This window comes from Phascolarctos cinereus, unplaced genomic scaffold (genome assembly GCF_003287225.1).
Source record: "Phascolarctos cinereus isolate Bilbo 61053 unplaced genomic scaffold, phaCin_HiC Scaffold_726;HRSCAF=1367, whole genome shotgun sequence".
In the NCBI taxonomy this organism is placed as follows: Eukaryota; Metazoa; Chordata; class Mammalia; order Diprotodontia; family Phascolarctidae; genus Phascolarctos; species Phascolarctos cinereus.
Genome location: NW_027556098.1, coordinates 195,913,677 through 195,936,766, shown reverse-complemented (window position 1 = coordinate 195,936,766; position 23,090 = coordinate 195,913,677). Strand labels below are relative to the sequence as shown.

At 33.8% G+C, this 23,090-nt stretch overlaps 1 protein-coding gene across 1 annotated transcript in view; it reads right to left on the bottom strand.

Annotated features, from left to right (window-relative positions):
• Positions 1-564: 564 nt before the first annotated feature.
• COL5A2 (collagen type V alpha 2 chain) overlaps positions 565-23,090 on the bottom strand; it is a 204,978-nt gene continuing 182,452 nt past the window's right edge. Inside the window, 9 exon segments of the mRNA XM_020993591.2 lie at positions 565-2,327; positions 3,590-3,829; positions 6,233-6,420; positions 13,736-14,027; positions 15,074-15,181; positions 16,813-16,866; positions 17,823-17,930; positions 20,626-20,679; positions 22,051-22,158. Coding sequence (XP_020849250.1) covers positions 2,181-2,327; positions 3,590-3,829; positions 6,233-6,420; positions 13,736-14,027; positions 15,074-15,181; positions 16,813-16,866; positions 17,823-17,930; positions 20,626-20,679; positions 22,051-22,158 — 1,299 coding nt within the window. The 3' untranslated portion in view covers positions 565-2,180.

Below are 23,090 nucleotides of genomic sequence, written 5' to 3'. Positions count from 1 at the left end.
ACACACACACACACACACACACACACATGAATGCACACACACCCACTCCTTAAGATATTTATTTATATGTTCAAGTGCAATTTATATATTCAATATGCTCATCTCAAATAATGATTATTTTGGGAATTGAATGTTTTAGAAAATATTTCATATCAACTAGTGCAAAAGAAAGCTCTAGAAAAAAAACACTTCAATAGCCTATGTTCATAATACAGTACTTGATACATTGTGAGATGAGACATAGCTTTTTATTATCACGTTTTATTCAGTCATGAATAAAAATTATCTTTCTCTGATCTTAATAATATCAATCTGGCATTTTAAAGAGCATAGACAATGATAACTGGTCTTACCCTCCTTTCATAAGTGTTGCTAAAGAAAGACCATGCCTTAAAATTTTGTTTATAATCCAATGTATAAGTAAGTGGATTGCTCTTTTGTTTTGTTTGTTTGCTTTTTTTTTTACAAAAAGGAAATAATTAAAAACAAACACATAAATTACACCATAATTCATTTCCTTATTGTGAGCTGAAATGTTAGACAAATTCCACAAAACAGAAGCCATTGACATGACAAGAAGCGAGTATTTAATTAAATGCTTTGCAGAGATACATGACTAAAGCTCTGTGCATGGCTTGTTCTTTGGGATGGTCCCAGATGTTTACTTTTTAAGGAACAAATAAAAAAGGAAAGAAATCAGAGCAAACAAATGCAGAAAAGAAACAGAAATAAAAAACCTTGAAGCAGTGGCTACCTGCATGTTTTCCTCTAATTAAACACACAGGCATTACAAGACCATAGACTATGTGACAGACCAACAATGAAAGTGCATTGTAACACTGCTCTTTCAGACATGGGAAGTCTAACAGCTAGACTCTTTCAAAATTTTATTTGGTGATAATCATCTTTATTTGTAAAAGCTTTACAGAAGGAATTTTAGCACCATCACTTTTTTTAAAAAATGTTTTTGCCCTGCCTATCTCCATTCTTGGAATAATAACAGAAGCATAGCACCTTTTAGTATCTAAAAAAAAAACAAAAATAAAAACCTAAGAATATTCAATGCATCCCAGCTTCTAGAGATGAGGTAGCTCATGCTAAGAAATGTTGGGTCACTTTGTCTCACACAATTCAAAGGCCAGAATTACTGATTGTACATATCCTGCTAATGACTAAAGAGTCATATTCACAACTCGGAATTTCCAAACTGTCTTTCTTCTTTGTCACATATCAGTCTGCTGAGAATATGATAATCAATCCCAACATATGGAGGCTGGAAATGGATATCACATGTGTGTGCTATGTGGAATCCAATGGCTTTTTAAATAGGAAAGTACAAAGACATTCTTCCTCATATGCACACAGATAACATCATCTACATTAATGGGATTTAGTTATGTGTGCCAGGAAGAGATTAAGGACCTTTGAAGTTCAAGTGTGTACAAAAGGCATGTTGAATTACATATTAATATTTTAACACTTCATAAAAATTTAGGATGCTCAATTTATTTGATCTTGATGACATCAATGACATGGAAAAAGGCTATTTTAAACAATTTAGTGAAAGTAATGAGAAATGAATATGACTTTTTAATATCTTTTTTAAAGAATATCATCCAAAAATATTTGATATATCAACATCCATAGAGAGACATGTTCTTCATTTCTACAGGTCCAAAGCTTATGTGATTGTACTTTATATACTGGGAATGAGAGGTCACGAAAGTGCTCTACTTTTCTGTTATTTAAAATGGCAGCCAAGCAAAAGAAACATTTCATCCCAATTTTATGTATCCCAATCTTTAAGCTAGCTATCAGGAAGAATAGCTTGCTCAAAAGTAGTATGCAACATGTACAATACATGGAAATAAACTAAACAAAAACTGAGACCTATTGATTTCAAAGTTGATTTTTTTCCTAAGGTGGTCATTGGCTGGTCCTTTTAAAATCGGACTGCTGCGCTCAAAGTTGTCTAAAATCACTTAAAACTGGAGGTTTGTAAGTAAAATAAATATTCTGAAGGAGGCCAGGCATTTAGGAAGAATTGTATATACAGTGCTGATGTAATATCAGCCATTATTTCAAGAGTCTCAGGATCAACTTCAATCAGTCTAAGTTCTTGGTAAGGGTGGTAGTCATGGTTGATGATGGTGGTCATTGTTGATTGATATCATCTTGATTTACACAAAACAAACTGATCCAATTTCAATGCCAAATTCCTGGTCTGTACTGCCAACATCCACAGGGGCAAGATCTAGAATAGGTAAGCGTGCCACATTCTGTGTTCTGTATTCAAAGACAGTCTTGCCTACATTTCCATTACGTCTCTAGAATATGAAAAAGAGATGAGTTATGAGTGGGTTAAGATTATAAAAAAAAAGTTTCCAGATTATGTTCACCATAACTCTTGTTAGTAAAGCATTCCCCCAAGGAAATTCAAAGATCGAAAATATGTATTTTTTTTTGATATATATATAATATTGCCTGGTAAGCATTTTGTAATTGTCTAAATTGAGCAATTTATCAATTAAAAAATTTATTAAGAGCTTACTATTTGCCAGGCACGAGGTATGCAAAGAAAGGTAAAATATGGTTTCTGTCCTCCCAAAGAATATGTTCACCTTCTAATGGAGGATACAATATGTACACAATTATATACAGATATATAAAGGCTAGAAAAAGGTAATCTCATAGGGGGAAGTGCTAGGGTGAGGTAGGTGGGAGGAAGGAGAGAAGGCTAGATTTAAGCCAAATTTTGATGGAAGTCAGGAAAGCCAGAAAACAGAGTGAAGAGTGAGAGAACTCCAGATAAGGGGAACAACCAGAGAAAAGACACAGGACTGGGAGAAAATGGAGGATCACGTGTGACAAACGTGCTTTTCAAATGTTCTTGAATTAACACTAAATTCATTTCTAATACACTCCATGCCTCTGTGACATTCACTGCCATCCTCCTATTTCCATCACAGAGAAATCAGACCTATTGTGTGATTTTCATGAAGAAAGTGTCTACTGATTGTATTTAATGGGCACTTACAAAACTGATGCTCTAAATGGTCTCCTATGAGCATCAGAGTAGCAATCAGAGGGAATATGTTTGAAGGCTAACAGGGAATTCAAAACATGCAAAGGATTAGGGAACTAAAGAAATATTTCAAAGGGATTGTAAAAGCATTGTATTAAGAATTATAGTAAAAAGGATAATAGTGGGGAGGGGGGGAAAGAACACAATCCTACATTCATTATTCCATCATCTCTGGTCTATCTTTATCTTACTTGAAGTTCATTTTACAAACTTTCATTGATGACAGTTTTACAAACATTTTAGAGGCATTTTTAACTGCCTCATTAAAAGCTATACTATCTTATCTTCTTAACTTCAAGTTACCAGGGATCCTAAAAAGGTAAAAGGAAGAACAGAATGTTTAGGTTGTTAGATTAATAGGTTATTAGAAGAAACCTAATCAAGTTGGTTATACTAATGGTTTTCCAAAGCAAGGAAATTCAGGAAAATATTGACAAAACTGAGCACCATGGACTAGCTGATTCTCAAAATAAAATTAATTTGGAAACCAAAAGGAATACTTACAGTGCAGGTATCTTCTAAAACAGTGTATCTAAACCGACTGTTTCCTTCTGCTTTGATTTCTAAGTCATTAGCGCCTTTGAGAATTACAGCTTTCTTGAGATTCTTTGCTTGGTCATCCATATAGCCTACACTGTTTTTGCAAATATATGTGATGTTCTGGGAAGCTTCTTTTGATAAAAGACGCAAAAAGGTCATCTGAGTAACTGCTGTATTGGGTGATTGGCTATCTCCATACACAAACTAGAAAAAAAAAAGTTCATTTTATGGTTAATGAAGACTTTTAGAATTCTTAAGAGTCATAGATTCCAAACAATTCAATTTCAGATTATTACTAGTGAGCTGACCATCTCTCTAATATACCTAAGTATGACCTTGGACAAATCATTTAACATCCTTGGTTCTCAGTTCCCTCACCTGTAAAATGAAGGAATTAGACTAGAAGGCTTATCAAGTCTTTCAAAACCCAGAATTTATGAAAAGAGATCTCAATATCTGAAAGAGATTTTTTTAGTTTTAAATATCTAAGGTTACATTCCCATTGTGCAATAATAATATGATTGAGAAACTATGTAAGAATACATATCTCTGTTAATTCTTATACATATTAAACTCTTTAAAATAAAAGGTAATGATCATATTTTATTGTTATTTAGTCATTTCAGGTGTCTGACTCTTAATGAATCAGTTTTCTTGGCAAAGCCATTTCCTACTCTAGCTCATTTTACAGGCCAGGAAACTGAGGCAAACAGGCTTAAGTGACTTGCCCAGGATCACATAGCTCAGTAAATGCCTGAGTCTAGACTGGAACTCAGGTCTTCCTGACTCCAAGCCTAGCACTCTATTTATCACACTTACTAATAATCACATTATTTACCAATTATTATAGCCAGAATAAGGAAAATTAAATGTTTTAAATTTATTGACATTCTGTTAACAATGAAATATGTCTTCATTTTGAAAACCAAATCTCAAAGCACTATGAAATTATGATTTCAAGTTGTTTTATAAAATAACATATGAATTGCATTGCTAAGAACTTGGATTTATCATGTTACATTTCTTTCTCTTTCCTTATCAACTGCTAATTCAATACTGTTAGGGGAAATGAATTGCATGCTTCATGAGAATGAGAATAGCAGTAATAGACATACATTCCCCCCCCCCAAGGAGCACTACTTAGTTATATACTCATGGAAAGTGTAAAGGGGAGATTTATTTTGATTTTGAGTTTTAGTCCTATGTTGCCAATTCAGATGTTTTTAATATATTTTGAATGGTTATGATAATTTAGCACTTATGTTTTACAGAAAAGCTTTTTCTTCTCCATTGAACCACAGTGGAATCTTGTAAACATCCTCTCTGCATCTCTGACATATAATTTTGTGACTTGTTTCAGACATTTTGAAGAGTTAGAGAGAAGGTTAAAGTAGAGATAGGAAACTTCAACTTGGCAAAAAAGGGGACCAGAGCAAGGCTAGAGGTGGGATTGGAATAGTCACAGAATCATTAACTAGCCCAATATTTAGACATAGAGGAGGCTGGAGATAAGGAGAGAGGGAAGTGTAGGAATGGAGAAGATGACCAGAGAATAATTGGTAGATTAGGCAGGAATAGAGAATGGGGACTGAACATCTTGGGGAAGCCTGGATCATCTCCCTTGAACTCATGAACAACATTGGAGCTTTTACTGAATTCCTCTTTCCTCTTTGCAGTTATCTATTCTAAACTATCAAAGAGAAGTTCAGGGACATGGCCAAATACAAATAGCAATGACTTGCATTTCAAGTTATTTTCAATGTGCTAAATGGTGGATATGTTATATGGCAGAATTATATAAATGTATGAGAAATGGTCCCTAAGAAATTATTTTTAATAAAATATCATACAAATGAATATTTAAAAGTCAATTGATGTTTAACCAACAGAAGAAATTATTATAGTTCAGAATTTATATGCCATAATGCCTAAATGTTGTTTATGAAATATAACTAACAGAAAAAGAACTTGATACAAAGGAAAAACACAGTCAGAAGTCCTGGGTTTGCATCACACTTCTGACATTTAGTATCTGTGTTACTAATGGCAAATCACTTTATTTCTATTAGTCTGTTTCCTTATTAGCAAAATAAAGACTTAGACCTTAATGTTCTCTAAAGTCCTACTCAACTCTAATATTTTGTGTGACTGACATCATTATAACTAATACAACTTCCAAAATATAATATTGCCTGTTAAGCATTTTATAATTGTCTAAGTTGAGCAATTTGTCAATTAACAAATATTTATGAAGAGCTTACTATTTGCCAGGCACTATGGATATTAGGCAAAATATAGTCTCTATCCTCACAGAGTTCACATTCTAATGGAGGACTCAACACACAAGTAAATAGATATAGATACATCTAAATCTCAGAGGTAAAGAAGCTAGGGTGGGGCAAATAGGAGGGGAAAGGGAAGGTGGGATTTAAACCATGTTTTAATGGAAGTCAGGAAAGCCAGACTGAGGAGTGAAAACAAATTCAAAGAAAAAGCAAAATTTTAAATTAAGAAGTAGAACAGGATGACAAGCAATAGAAATTAAATTAAAAAAATAAAAAGAATAATTTCAGGAACACAATTCTTAAGTCACATATGTGATGTTACCTGAGAGCCTCTATTCATATCAAGGCCGTACCAAACAGGCTTATGGTCAGAAGATCTACTGGCCCACCATGTTTTTCGAGGCACACTGGATGGATTTGCTGGAATACATGACTCTCCTGTTTCCATATTGCAGTAAACTTTAATAGCATCTTCAACACATCCTTGGTTAGGATCAATCCAATACCGACCTGTATATCAGAAAGGAGATTTATATAGCTGAGATTTTCACAGATCTTATTTTTTTAAGTCATAGAAATTTTTTACATTTAAAATTTTCATTAAAAAAAGTTATATTCTAACGACTGCTTCAATGCTACAGAAGTCATTTAAGATAACTTTGAACAGTAAATGAAGATACTAAAACTAAGAAATTATGAGAATACACAATAAGAAGGCATGTTATTTTCTTATATTTGGAATACGGATTTTTAGCTCCTATGAAATGTTTTTTTGAATGAATGAAAAACATTTATTAAGTCTTTACTATATATAAAGCTCCCTATGAAGCACTACATAAATATGACTGATTTATATATATATATATATGTATACACATGTATATATGTGCATATATGATCACTGATGTAATATATATACACATGTGTATATGGAAATATAATAGTTAATATAGTACATATGTACATATATAATAGCTAATGCTTATATAGCACCTTAAAATTCATAAAGCATTTAATATACAGTATGTCATTAGATTTTTCACAACAACCTTGGGAAGTAGGTGCTATTTTTATCTCCATCTGAAATGTTTTTAAACTGAGGATACTATTACTGTAAATCTTAAAGCACTTTGTAAATGTGACATCTAATTGTGTTGTGCACGACAGTGTGCTAGGTACTGGGGAGATAGAGAATGTCAATGACATATAGTCTTTGTCCTCCAGGAACTTACCTTATGTAATAGGGTTGAGAAATAGTCAGATAAGATGGATGGATAGATAAATAGAGACAAAGAATGAACACAAAATAATACATGTGAGTGCATCAGTGAAGGTATCAATGAATTGGGGTGAAGGCCATTATTAACTGGAAGAGGTGAGGAAATCACAGAGGTCTCTTGAAAGACATAGTATATGGGTTTTTATTTTAAAGAATGGATAAGGATTAAATATTCAGAAGGACAGGAGAAAAATTCCAACCTCGTAAAATATCATAAGAAAAAGCTTGGAGGCTTAAAAAAATTTTTTTCAATTACATGTAAAAAACAATTTTTAACATTTTTTAAAATTGAGTTCCAAATTCTCTCCCTCCATCTCTTCTCCCCTCCTTGAGAAGGCAAGCAATTTGATATATGCTATACATGTGCAATCATGCAAAATACATTTCCATATTAACCATACTGTAAAAGAAAACATACACACCAAAAATAAAAAACAAGAAAAATTAAGAAAGTAAAAAAAAATTACACTTCAATCTGCATTCAGACTCTGTCAGTTCTTTCTCTGCAGTATTTTTAATTCATCAGTCTTTCAGAATTATCTCTGATCACTGCATTGCTGAGAATAGCTAAGTCATTCACAGGTGACCATCTTACGATACTGCTACTACTGTTCTGTTCACTTCACTTTGCATCTGTTCATGTAAGTCTTTCTAGGTTTTTCTGAAATCATTTTGCTTGTCATTTCTTATAGCAAAATAGTATTCCATGGACATCATATACCAAAATTTGTACAGCCATTCCTCAATCGATGGGCATCCCCTCAATTTCCAATTCTTTGCCACCACAAAAATAACTGCTCTAAATATTGTTGTACATATTTGGTACTTTTTTCCTTTTTTTAATCTCTTTGGGTACAGACCTAGTAGTGCCAGGTCAAAGAACATGCACAGTTTTATAGCTTTCAGGGCATAGTTTCAAATTGCTCTCCAGAATGGTTGAATCAGTTCACAACAGAAGCAACAGTTCATTAGCTTCTCAATTTTTCAACATCCTCTCTGACATTTGCCATTTTCCTTTTCTGTTATATTAACCAGACTGATAGGTGTGAAGTGAGGCAAGGCATTGAATAAGTAAATTACTTTAGATAGAATTGCCATTGTTATTATGTTGGGTAGTTTACTCATTGGTTTATTTCCATTGGTTTAGACCTGATTTATTTATGTGAAAAGTGTTTTGTAATTGCATTCATATAGTTCCTTGGTTTGTCTTGACAGATAGACTCTCAGTTATTTTATGTTGTCTATAGCTATTTTAAAAGCAATTTCTCTTTCTATCTCTTGGTGCTGGAATTTTTTGGTAATATATGGAAATGCTGATAATTTATGTGGGTTTCTTTCATATCCTGAAATTTTGTTGACGTTGTTAATTATTTCAACTAGTTATTTAGTTGATTCTCTAGGATTCTCTAAGTATAACATATCATCTGCAGTGATAGTGCCTCTTTGCATATCCTAATTCCATCAATTTATTTTTCTTATCTTATTGCTATAGCTAGCATTTCTAGTACAACATTGAATACTAGTGGTGATAATGGGCATTCTTGCTTCACCTCTGATCACATTAGGAAGGCTTCTAGCTTGTCCTCATTACAGATAATGTTTGCTGTTGGTTTTAGATAGATACTACTAATTTTAAGGAAAGCTCCATTTATTTCTATGCTTTCCAGTGTTTTTAATAGGAATGAGTGTTATAATATATCAAAAAATTTTGTGCATCTACTGAGATAATCATATGATTTTTGTTGGTTTTGTAATTGATATGTTCAATTATGCTGATAGTTTTCCTATTATTGAAGCAGCACTACATTCCTATTTTAAATCCCACCCTAGTCAGAGTGTATGATCTTTGTGATAAATTGCTATAATGTACTTCCTTATATTTTATATTAAAAAGATATTAATATTCATTAAGGAAATCAGTCTACAATTTTCTTTCTCTGGTTTAGGTATCAGCAACATATTTGTGTTGTAAAAAAGGAATTTGGTAGGACTCCTTTGCCTATTTTTCTAAATGGTTTATACAGTACTGGAATTGATTGTTCTTTACTATTTGGTAGAATTCACTTGTGAATCTATCTGGTCCTGGGGTTTTTTCTTAGGGAGCTCATTGATGGCTTGTTCAATTTCTTTTTTTAAGATAGGATTATTTTAGTATTCTATTTCCTCTTCAGTTAATCTGGGTAATTTATATGTTTGTGAATGTTTCCATTTCACTTAGATTATTAGATTTTTTTGGCATATAATTGGACAAAATAGCTCTTAATGATTGCTTTAATTTCCTCTTCATTGGTGGTAAATTAACCCTATTCATTATTTTTTTTATTCTGGTAATTTGGTTTTCTTTTTTTTAAAATCAAATTAATGAATGGCTTATCTATTTTATTGGTTTTTTTCCCCATAAAACCAGCTCCTACTTTTATTTATAAGTTCATTTTTTTTAAACTTTCAAATGTATTAATCCCTCCTTTGAGTTTTAGGATACCCAATTTGGTGTTTAATTGGGGGCTTGTAATTTGTTCTTTTTCTAGTTTTTTTTAATTTTATTTTCATGTCCAATTCATTGATCTGCTTTTTTCTCTATTTTATTGAGGTAAGCACTTATAGACATAAATTTTCTCCTAAGTATTGCTTTGGCTGCATTCCATAGATTTTTATATGTTGCCTCATTCTTGCTATTCTCTTCAATGAAAATTTATTATTTCTATGATTTGTTCTTGTCCTACTAATTTCTTAGTGTTATATTATTTAGTTTCTAACTAATTTTTATCTGTTTCAATGGCCCTTTATTGAATATAATTTTATTGTATTATGATCTGGAAAGGATACATTTAATATTTATGCTTTCCTACATTTGGTCATGAGGTTTTTATGCTCTAATACATGGTCAATTTTTACGTAGGTGCTATGTACCACTGAAATAAAGGTATATTCTTTTCTATTTAGTTTCCTCCAGAGGTGTATCATATCTAAATTTTCTAAAATTCTATTCATCTTCTTAACTTCTTTCTTGTTTATTTTATGTTTAGATTTATCTAGTTCTGAAAGTGGAAGGTTCAGGTTCCCCACTAGTATAGTTTTACTGTCTATTTCCTCCTATAACTCATTTAACTTTCATTTAAGAATTTGGGTGCTTAAGGGGCAGCTAGGTGGCACAGTGGATAAGGCACCAGACTGGATTCAGGAGGACCTGAGTTCAAATCTGGCCTCAGACACATAACACTTACTAGCTGTGTGACCCTGGGCAAGTCACTTAACCCCCACTGCCCAACCCCCCCCCCAAAAAAAAGAATTTGGGTGCTTGAAAGTCCTCTGTTTTATTAAATATCCATTTTTCCCCTGAAGAACTATACTCATTTTTTTCTGGGTAGGTGATTCTTGATTGTAGTCTTAGCTCCTTTGCCCTCCATAATATCATATTCTATGCCCTCCAATCCTTTAACATAGAAACTACTAAGTCTTGTGTTATCCTGATCATTACTCCACAATATTTCAATTATTTCTTTCTGGCCGCTTGCAATTTTCTCCTTGACCTGGAAGCTCTGGAAATTGGCTATCATATAATATAGTAGTTTTTATTTGGGCATCTCAGGGGATTCTTTCCATTTATCTTTTACCCTCTGGTTCTAGGATATCACGGCAGTTTTCCTTCATACTTTCTTGAGAGAAGATGCCACTTGAAACTAAAACATATGTTGAATGTAAAAGAACTTCAAAGTCCAGGCAACACGCCAAGTTCTTTGGTGAAACAGAACTGCATACCATCACCACCAACTTCCCAACCCAACTCTGCTAATTTACCTTCTTACCAGTCTGCCATCAGTTATGCATCCTAAGTATCATCCAAAGTTGTTATCCTGAAGGAAGACACACCATGGGACTTAAAACAACTTCTTCATGAGATGAGAATTGTCATCAATGAGGAGCCTTCTGTGCCTCTGGCTAAGAATGATGGTGACATTGGAAGACCAGCAACCAGAGCAGCCATTCATATGGAAGTAGATGATGCAGTCAGAGACTAAGATTCAGAGTGTTATATTATTTCTTGAATTCTCATAGAGTCATTAGCTTCCACTTGCCCAATTATAATTTTTAAGGAATTATTTTCTGAACAGTAAGCTTTTATACCTTCTTTCCCATTTGACCAAATCTACTTTTTTAAGGAGTTCTTTTCTTCAGGGAATTTTTTACTTCTTTTTCCATTTGACCAATTCCACTTTATAAGGAGTTTTTATCTTCAGTGGATTTTTGTGTGTCTTTTACCATTTGGCCTATTCTGTTTATTGAGGTGTTATTTTCTTGAGTATTTTTGTGCCTTCTTTACCAGGCTGCTGACTTTTTTGTTATTTTCTTCCATCACTTTCATATTTTTTTCTTCTACCTCTCTTATTTGGTTTTTAAAATCATTTTTGAGCTCTTTCAGGAATTTTTTTTGGTGGGGTGGTATTCAAGACCAATTCACATTTTTCTTTGAGGCTTTGCATGTAGCTGTTTTTATACTGTTGGCTTCTTCTGGGTTTGTGTTCTGGTCTTCCCTGTCACCATAACATTTTTTCAGTTAGGCTGTTTTTGTTGTTGCTCCTTTTTCTAGCCTATTTCTTGACTTTTAACTTTATGTTAAAGCAGGGCTCTGTTCTCAGAATAAAGGAAGTACCGTCCCAAGCTTCAGGCTTCTCATGCTGTTGTTTTCAAAGCTAGTTCTGGGAATCTGTAAGTTTTCAGTTCTTCTAAGGTGGTATGTTCCAAGGAGAGGTAACTGCTCTCCTGGCCTGTGCTCTGGTCTGTAATGAACCACAGGCACTCATATCTACCCTGGAACTGTGATCAGGGTCCCTACTATTCTGTGGCCACACACTTTAGTGTGCTAGTGCTCTTCCTCACCTTTGAACTATGACCCAGAACTTCATATAAGCAATACACTAGAGTCCTGCACCCAGTGCCAGCAAAGGGCCCCATGTAATCTTCTGACCAGTATCTAACTCATCTTATCATTTGTGTGTTAAAAGCTCAGGAAGCTTCAATTGCCAATTCAGTCACCTCTAATACCAACAGACTTGCCTCAGTATAATCTGTGCTAGACTGAGCTCCATTCTTACCCTAGAGACACAGACCTTTTCTGCCAAACTTCTAAGTTTTCTGGGGCTGGAAAATTGTTTCACCCCATCCTTTTGTTAGTTCTGCCACTCAAGAATTTGTTTTGAGGTGTTATTTGAAAGTTGTCTGGAGGAGAATTTGGAAGAGCTCAGGTGAGTCCCTGTCTTTACTTTGCCATCTTGGCTCCATCTCAGCTTTGAAAGACTTAAGAACCCAGATAAATGCAACAGCTATCCATGATTCAAGAAAATTAATGACAAAGCATGCTACTCATTCCTGACAGAAGTGATGGATTTAGGATGCAGAATAAGACATATTTTCCAATATAGCCAAGGTATGGATTTATTTTACTTGACTATACACATTTGTTACAAAGATTTTGTTGTTGTTGTTGTTGTTTTTAATGGTGGGAGGGAAGGTAAGAGGAAAAAAGACATGTTTGTTAATTTTTTAAAAAAAAGAAAAGAGACTGGAAAGACTTATATGGTCTGATGCTGAGTGAAGTGAGCAGAACCAAGAGGACTTTGTACACAATAACAGCCATGTTATACAATGACTAGTATTGTTAAAGTGAACCCTTCTCAACATTATAAGGATCTAAGACATGTCCAGAGGCCTCGGGATGGAAAATGCTGCCCACATCCAAAGAAAGAACTACGGAAGTCGAATTGCTATCACTTATTTTTACCCTCTGTTGAGTTTTGTTTCATCTTTCTGATGGTTCCTCCTGTTGTTTTCAATTTTTACTTAAAACATCACTAATGTGAAAATATGTTTAATGGGTATGTAAATGTAAAGCCTATATCTAATTGTGCACCGCCTTGGGGAGGGTGGGAGGGAGGAAGGGGGAGAAAAATTTTTAACTCTACAGCATATGGAAGTGATTGTTGATATATCAAAATAAATTAATAAAATTTAAAAAGAAAAAAAAGAAAAGAGAAAAAAAAAACTTTTTGGAAGTAGGAAAGTCTGGAATGGGTTCCAGAGCTTAAACTTTTCAGCCAGTCTAGCTGAAATTTTAAGAGCCAATACATTCAGAAAGTGCTTTATTATTTCATACATTAAAGGAGAATTTTAAGAATTTTGAGGAAAAAATGGAATCTTCATCACAAAAGGAAAGCATCTTTTCTTTTTCAAACCTAGTTCCAATTTTCAAAGTGGAACAAACAGGAAAACAATAAAGAATTGGAGTCTGAGAATTGATTTAGGGTCAGAGACATGAATATTAGCCAGTCTATTTACCAGCTGTATGACCTTAGACATGTCACAAAACCTTGCTAAACCTTACTTTCTTTATTTTTAAAATGAGTATGTTACACTAAATAATCTCTGTGCTCCCTTCTATATCCAAATCTATGATCTGATGTTGAAATGTGTAGGATGGTATGTTTTGCTTTTTCATCCTACAATCACAAGCAATGCATTTTATTTCAAAAATTTTTGCTGTCTACTTACCACTAGGCTTTGATGGGTGGCAAAGCTTCAAGTCATCACAAGTACGTGCTGGATGTTTTTTTGAGCCATCAGGGCTACGCATGGTTTCAATCTGGCTACTTAGTGACTTCAATGTAGCATGTACTCCTGGGTCTGTTTTATTTTTATCATCAGGGGCTGCTTGGTCTTCGGTGAACTCTGGGAGTGGGTCTGGCATACTTTCATCATAGTGTCCCATGATATCCCCAAGAGGAGCAGTGAGGTGACCAGGAGGCCCTGGAGGACCAGGGGGACCAGGCTCACCAGGCGGACCCTAGAAGTTTAAAAAAATTTTTTTAAATTTAGATAACACATCATTACTTAAACTTTTGGATGCAGAAATTTTGGCTTCATTTGGTACAGAGAGAGTTTAGATGCAATACCCCCACTTTTGGCAGTTTTTGTTACTAATGCACTTTGTAGCCAAATAAGAATTCTGTGCCAAACTATGAAAGTCCACATGTGGAAAATGTTGTGTAAAACATTTTTTCAGACCCATAAGTCCATAAATCAGTACTTGAGTTAAATAGAGACTGGGGTATCTGCCTTGACAGATAAATCATTTTACTCTACTTACAGATGGGAAATTTTATATTAAGTAATTAAAATAAATCCCACAAAGCATTTTCTAAATCCTGGAATATTAGAAATATACAATCAATATGGAGGGATTTCAGATAAGAAGAATTCATTCAAATAAGATTTATTTCTACCTAGAAATCAGGAAATTTGCAAATCTAGACTTCCTTAGCAGAAGTAGCATGTAGATAACAACATTTTATGCAGTTTCAGGGGTCCCTGATGACACCGTGTAAATATTGCTTGTTGAATTAGCCAAACTAGGTGCAGACCAACTATTGTGTGAAACAAGGCTTCAGTTTTAGTTTACAAGATTCACAGATGCAAAGAATCACCAAGTTGGAAGAAGCTCAATGGTCATCACCTCTGACCTCTATCAGAACAGAGATCTTCTCTACAACTCTGAGAGATCATCTAGTTCCCACTTAAAGAGATCAAGTGATGACTCTTTCTTACAGATCCCTTCAGCCACTGACTTTTCAAGCTGTAGAAGGTCTCTGTGGAAGGTAGATAACAATTAATTTTTTTTAATTTTAGTTTTAATTTTTTTTTTAGGCAATTGGGGTTAAGTGACTTGCCCAGGGTCACACAGCTAGTAAGTGTCAAGTGTTTGGTCTGACACCACATTTGAACTCAGGCCCTCCTGACTCCAGGGCCAGTGCTTTATCTACTGCACCATCTAGCTGCTCCCTAGATAACATTTAAATAAATCTTTTAGACTACAAATTCTTGTGAACTCACCTCTGGTCCTGCTTCTCCCACACTTCCTCTCATACCAGGAGGTCCAATTGGTCCAAGTGGCCCAGGATTTCCTTCTTTACCTGAAGGACCCACTGGTCCTGGAGGTCCCTGAAAAACATGAGGAATATATTTTATCAATGTGTAATGTGGTTTAATTTTTTTCTCGTCTCATAGATACGTGCCAATAATTCTCAGTAACTCATTTTGATGTCTAGTGTTAAAATCAGGATTTACATTAATTTTCTGATGCATGTAAGATTTAACAATGCCTGCACCTACCATAATTAGTACATGATTCAAGATGAGTCAATCCAGAAAACCTTTCTGTATTTTGATAAAGCTACACCTATTATGTACATTTTCAAACATATTATCGTAGGATTTAGAATTAACAGGGACCTTTGGGATCATGGAGTCCTACTGCCCCTTACTTTAAACATGAAAAAACTCTAAAGATGAAAGCTGCAGAAAAGGCATTTCTCTGCAATGGATTTTAAAAAGTATCTCACTGGGAGTTCTCACACTGAAAAAAAATTACCATTGTCATAAAAAATCATAATTTAACTTCAAGGAATACATAAGTATAGTTCCCTTAAAGCTTCAAATGTGGTCCAAGTACAGACAAGCGAAGGCAGACATATTCAGATCAGAAATTCCAAATTGCCATGCATTAAACTAATTGGATGATTAATGCAATAAATTCAATATTAACATGGTGATCCCTAAGAGAGGTGGAAGCATCAGGTTGCATAAGGAGGGGCAAACGATCCCAAGTGGGAAAAAAGAACAGGTCAAAGCTACCTTGCTGATCAGAGAAGAAGTAGCCTATGACAGGTCCTCATATTTTCAGCTTGGGTGGGAGAGAGAGAAACACAGAATTTTAAAAAAAGTTTCCAACAGGGGCTCATCTCATGATTTGCCACTCAATCAGGCTTATACAAGCTTTCTTTGATCAATGAGTGCTGTTGCTTAAAGGCAAACTTTTAAAACTAGCTTAATAACATATTTACATGTTAAAGTAGATCTGTTTCACCAAATCTCAAACAATAGAATACTCAACCTAAGTTCAGATAACTCCAAGTGAGAAAATGTCATAAGAAATGATCTCATCTAAACTGTAAGTAAAAGATTTTAAAGAGAAAATGTGAAGAAAGCTATATTAAAAAGTGTTATGATTGTATATTTGAATAATTTATAGAAAAACTACTGAGCTATTTACCTCACTTCTTTTTTGGCCAGCTTCAGAGGACATATGTCATGCATGAGAAAGACAATGGAGGAACAGGTTACTTGAAGTAACAGTATGCTATTCTTACTGGCTTATTTAAAACATTATATATACATATATATATATATATATATATATATATATATATATATGTATATATATACATATATATATATATATATACACATAATGTGTGTATATATGTGTGTGCATACATATATACACAAACACACACACATAAACAGCTATGTGTTGCAGTGGGTGGAGTATTAGGCCAAAAGTCAGGAAGCTTCATCTTCCTGAGTTCAAATCTGGCTTCAGACTCTTACTAGCTGTGTGATCCTGGGAAAGTCACTCCTATTTCCTTAATTCCTCATCTGTAAAATGAGCTAGAGAAGGACATGACAAACCACTCTAGGATCTTTGCCAAGAAAACCCCAAATGGGGTCACAAAGAGTCAAACATGACTGAAATTACTGAACCACAGCAACAAATACATAAACATACTCACTCTAGGGCCAAATGGTCCAGGAATTCCAGCACTGCCTTGTTCACCATTTGGACCCTAAATGGGAGGTCGGGGTGGAGGGGGGGAGTGGAGGGAGATGAAAGAAAACATTATCATTCTATTTAAAATGCACCATGCCGACTTCAGCATAACATATAAAGATATGGAACAATATATTGACTTCACCTGCACACATTCGTGTCTTAAACAGTCATTAATCTTTACAATTAGGTTTTTAAGAGTAGTTTCATTTTGATTACTTCAGTACTTTAAAAATCTGCTTTTTATCAACACAGATCATAACTCCTTTATAACTGAGTAGATAGTCTTTAGGCATTCTTGTGGCTGAAAATTTCATAACACTCTGGCCAATCTGGTGATGGAACTCTTCAATTCCATTCCATTCAATCTGATTTGACTAGCATTTATAAAGTACCACATATTACATTATATAAGTATACACATATGTGTATATTGTATGTATATGTATGTATAGGAGTTGAAATTCTGGTAGATACTCATAATATAAGGACATAAAAACAAAACAGTCTCAAAATTCTAACAGTGCTTAAGATGACCTAGACTTGTTCTTAGACAGTAGACAAATACATTCTATCATATGACATTCATATCACACTGAAAGCCTTTCTAGGATGATCCTGTTCTACATTGGAATAGCCTTTGATGGTTACTTCTCCTTAGCATTAAGGCACTGGAGTAGGATTTTAGTGGAAAAGTTTTAGTTTACCAAGACCAAAACAAACTAAAAGAATACGCATATGCCTTCTCTCCCCACTCCTGTTGCATATGTACATATCCTTTGGCTTTGTCATTTGCCTACAAATATTAAGCTAAAATAGGTAAGCTAGAAAATCACTTATTCAGCAAGTCTCTTAATTTTTTAAATTAAATATGTATGTATGTATATGTGTGTATCTATCAACCTATCAATTCTAGATTGGAAATTCACAAAAAAAATAAAGAAAAAGATAATATGAAAGGAAATTACTTACGGGAGGGCCAGGAAGACCCTGAAGACCAGTGAAGCCTCTGTGACCCTTCTGGCCTCGATCGCCTCGGTCCCCATGATCACCTTTGTCACCACGAGGTCCTTGGGGGCCCTAGACATATATTCAATATGGCCATATTATTCCAAAGACTTTAGATATCTCAAAATTCCAAGTTAGTATCCATTTTTCAATAACATATATTCCTTGTATTTATTAACAGGAATTAACCTGTTGTCTAGTCAGATTGAGACCATGAAATTTTTTAATGTTTTTCTGAAAAACTGGTAGATAGAAATACATATACATATAAATACATGCATATATGTACACATACACACACACATACATTCATATATATTTATATATGGAAAGAGTCACAATAATTTATTTCTTGAATTATTTAAAATGTAAATATGTCTAGATGCTTGAGAGATTCTCATTTTTGTTCTAATTATGATGCAAATTATACATTTACTTTACTTAGATAATGTGTTATATACTTCAAAACAATTCAATCAAATATAGTTTCATATGGTTCATCAATATAAAATATGTTTTAAGAAGTCAAATTACTTATTTACTTTTTTATTAACACTGGTTTCTAGCTACCAAAAATCAAAACTTAGTTATAGCTCTATTTTAGTCTGTTTATGATAAGCTTTCTGATGTCATTATTGAAAACATCTTTGCTGCAGAAAGGGTGAAATAACACATATTTTTAACTTTCCTGACAGGCTCAAAGAGTGAACTGCATTGCATTTTTAAAATAGTTTAAATAACAAGGAAAATCTAAAATAATTATCCACAATATCATCTACACTTCATTGCAATATTAAAATTTAAAATTGTGAAGTAATTAAATTTTACTCTAAGACTATGATTGACATTGCTATTTCATTAAACTTAAATATACAAATAAACCAAGTATTCTATAAGAAACCATGAATGGAAAATTATTTGTTTGTGACAAATGAATTTCTAAATGAATCAGTGGTGTTTAAGAAAAACATCACCTCACACTTGCTCTTAGAAATTAGGATATAGAATGTAGGAACCCTACATTCACTTCAAAATATCAGCCAAATTGCTCTGGACAACCTAAAACTAGCTGGTAATCTGATAGGAGGGCAGAGAGTAGTTCTGGAATGGAAGGAAAAGAGCTTCTTGCCTACTAGTTTCTTCCTTAACAACTATCTGATTAGTTTTAGTCTGTTTTTGAAACATGTTTACAAAGGTCAAGTCAATCTTAGAAATTATAAAAGAGACAAATTAATGATAGGTTCATTGGGTTTATAGTCTTTTATCAGGGATTACACTCTTTGACCTTCAGGTCCAATCCCAACATGGTTTCTCTAATTCATTTACCTTAATGGGTCTGAGTAGACGGAAGAGACTAGATTAAGAAGCAAGAAATGAGAGCAGTGTGGAGAGAAGGTTGCTTAGTGCTTTGGGGACCAGCTCTACCTGGTTTCCCAGTGCCTGGAATAAAACATTACTCGTGGCACCATGGCAAAGTGAATTAAATGAACCTATTTGTCTCATTTGCAGGGTAGGCATTTGAAATTGGATCCTTTGAGTCCTGAATTTTTGTAACTAAATTTCCTGAATTCTCTAATCGGCAATCAATCAGCATGTGAATCTTTTCTTAAATTGCCATTGGTTTTAATTATTTCATATAAAAATAAGCATTTAAATTTTGAAAGCAGCCCAGTTTTAAGAAGAATAAAGTAAACTGATCTCTTTTTTATCTTTAAAAGTTACTCAAGAAAAAAATAAATTCAGCAGAAAGCATTCGATTTAATTATAAACTTTTAAAATTAATTTATCTTATTTGAAAATATTATTTTTATTCACCTTAATATATATATTTTAAACTGGATCTGTGATCTGATCATTAGATGAAGCTTTGAGTGAGCAATGATGTTGCTCTATAGTGGTAGAGTACAGTAGGGGCAGCTAGGTGTCTCAGTGGATACAGTGCTGGACTGGAATCAGAAAGACTCATCTTCATGAGTTCAAATCTGGCCTAAGACACTTCTAGCTGTGTGATCCTAGGCAAGTCACTTAGCCTGTTTACCTCAGTTTCCTCATCTGTGAAATGATCTGGAGAAGGAAATGGCAAACCATTCCAGTATCTTTGCTAAGAAAACCCCAAAAAAGGGTCACAAAGAATCTGACACAACTGAAAAATGACTAAACAACAAATAGAGTACACATCAACATTTTCTCTCCAACTTAGTTGCCAACTATATTTAATTCTGGGAAGCTCACTTCACCTTCTCAATAACAACAACACAACTCTGGCTTGTCTTCAACTTAGAGACTGAATTTATTTTAAGTCTTTAAAATAATTAAGAAGTTAACAATGAAAATTATTTTCCTAAAAAAACCTAAAAATGAGTATAAAAACTGTTATTAACCTTCATAGACAACAGAAACCAGTCCACATAAAGAAGAATATGGGGATATGGTTTAATAGCCTGTCTTAAACATATGATTTAGATATGGTAAGATGCCTGAATAGCTATGTAGACTATTAGCAGAGAAAACAGAGTAAAGACCATAAACACATCATCCAACTGGCAAGAGAGGGGAAGGAGATAATCTGGCATATAAGGACAATTGCAATCCCTCCAAAATGCAAAAAGGCTGTACAGCAGCTGTGCCCATTTAGTTATAATTCTTTATAGGACTACCCTGAATGATTGGAGCATATAGAATTTCATACCTCAGAAATGAGCACCTTTCCCCTCTTTGGTATATTTTATGTCCTAAAATTCAAAATCAAAAATTTCTGAGGACTTACCGGTAAGCCACGTTTCCCTGCTCGGCCAGGTGGACCTACAGGACCTCGAGAACCCTAGAAAGAACAGCCACAAAAAGTGGAACATGAAATAACTTAATATATTCATGAATAAGTAGAAAGCTATGTGTAGGTAGATAGTGTGTTTATGGATGTAGATTTCTGGGTATATAATTTCATGGTTAAGAATCAATACCATCCATAGAAACTATATTACCTGGAATTGTGATTATGCTACAACTGCTTAAATTCATGAACACCCTCTTAATTTTATAGCAATATTAAAAGCTAATTTGTGCCTAAATGTGCCTAAATTTTACAAATATGTGTGAAGTATACCCGAAGGCTAATATTTTCACATAACAATGGAAAGCAAAGGTTTTCATTTACCCTAAAATGAATTTTCCTACTAAAAGAACCATAAATTCATAGTATCAAAAATATACAGTTGGATGGAACCTCGAGGTCATACAATCTGAACCTTTTGCTTTATAGATGAATTTAATTCAATGCAATCAAACATACATATTAAGTTATTCCTACAAGTTGAAATATTAAGAATACAGGAGAGATAAAACAAAGCAGTCTGATAGATAGAAAAAGGGAATAGTCAATGTATGCCATGGTGTCAAAGGCAAACACAAGCATGGGAGAGAGTGTGCATTATGGCACAGAGACAGAAAAGGAGAGGATGAGACTGAAGAACAGTAATTATCCCAATGTGACTGCACAGAGAGTGTGAAGGGAAAAACTAAAACTAAGCTAGAAACAGAGGCTTGAGCTAAACTATTGAGGGCCTTGAATGCCAGGCCCTTGTTTGTATTTTATCATACATTTGAACATCTGTAGAAAGTCTTGAAACAGGGGAGTGGTAGAAAGGCCAATGTATTAGAAATATTACTTTGGTATAAATGTGAAAGTCAGTTTATAGATGGGGTGAAACTAGAGGAAGGGTGATTAGTTAGTCTAAGGCAGAGGTAGTGAGGGCATTTAAATAATGACAATCAAAATGAAAAGGAGGAAATGGAAACTACTTCAGAGGTAAAATTGGATTTGGCAACTGATGGACATGAGAAAAACAAAGAAAAGGTAGAATCAAGACTCTAAGGTTTGAGAACTGGGGGAATAAGGATACTAGCAATAGAATTGTAACACTGATGCCTTGGTTTTCTCAATTATTGTTGATGTTTATAGGCATTAACCTTAATGAAGATTTATTCATTTTTTAAATATACATGCATGCATATCTTATGATATACCTATATCTAAGTAGATGGTAGATGATGGATAGGTAGAAAGATAGATACATACATACATATATACCTACACACATATATACATACACACACACATACATACATACATACATACATACATACATACATACATACATACATACATACAAAATGAAATTGACTTGCTACATACTGGATCTCCTCTTGGTCCAGCATCACCTGTAGCTCCAACAGGTCCTGGAGTTCCAGGTGCACCTTGAGAACCTGGTAGACCTGCAGGCCCAGGGTCACCTCGATCACCCTATCAAAAATCATCATGAACATGATTAGAATTTTAACATTTATAAAAAAATCCATTTCTCCTCTGATTCAAAATTATTATGTAGGTGCATTTAGTGAAGCACTTTTCTTTTATAAAATAGAGGAGAAAAAAGAACAGAATTTCTATCTTATCCTAATTAGTGTTTCCAACATTATACCTTGCCAATGTACTGCCAGCTTGCTAGAACACGTTAAATACATTAAGGCAAACACACTCTTGACTTTGCATTCTGAATCAAAAATATACAGGATGATTCAAAAGTCTGCTTACAATTTAAGCAGCTTTGAAGTACTATTTAAATAATACTTTAAACTACACCAAGACTTTTATGACTTCCTGTACAAGCTTATCAAATATACAAAATCAAGGTAATATCCATCTTAACATATTTCACAGTTCTGGCAAACTGATAGTGAGTGGCAAGGTATAGCTCCTTACTGCAAAAAATTTAGTATGATTTTAAGCTATTAATTTATTTTATTGTTAGGCTATTAAAATAATTCTTTTTAAACTATCAAAATAAGCTATTATTTATTTTAAGCATTAATAGCTATTTAAGCTGTGAAAGTTTAAAACTGCACTAAGACTTTTGGGGACAACCTGCATAATGACTGAGGAACAGGTCCAAATGTAGAAAAGTTTGAGATCCCCAGAACCATCTAAAAAGTTTATCCTAGTCTTAACTATCCAAAGAACTATTCTTTTCCAGAGTAGAGTGGTAGACTATGGGCAGATTCTGAAAGTACTATGGAGGAACCAGGAAAACTGGACCTAAACAAAGTTTACAAAAAACAATTCCCTCAGAATCCACAAAAAAGATCCCAGAAACTATTTTAGTAAGAGAAGTCCTAGACTTTGAGCCAGATAAACATTCAGCAGAACTTTTGGATTTGGTGTTAATAATGCAATTT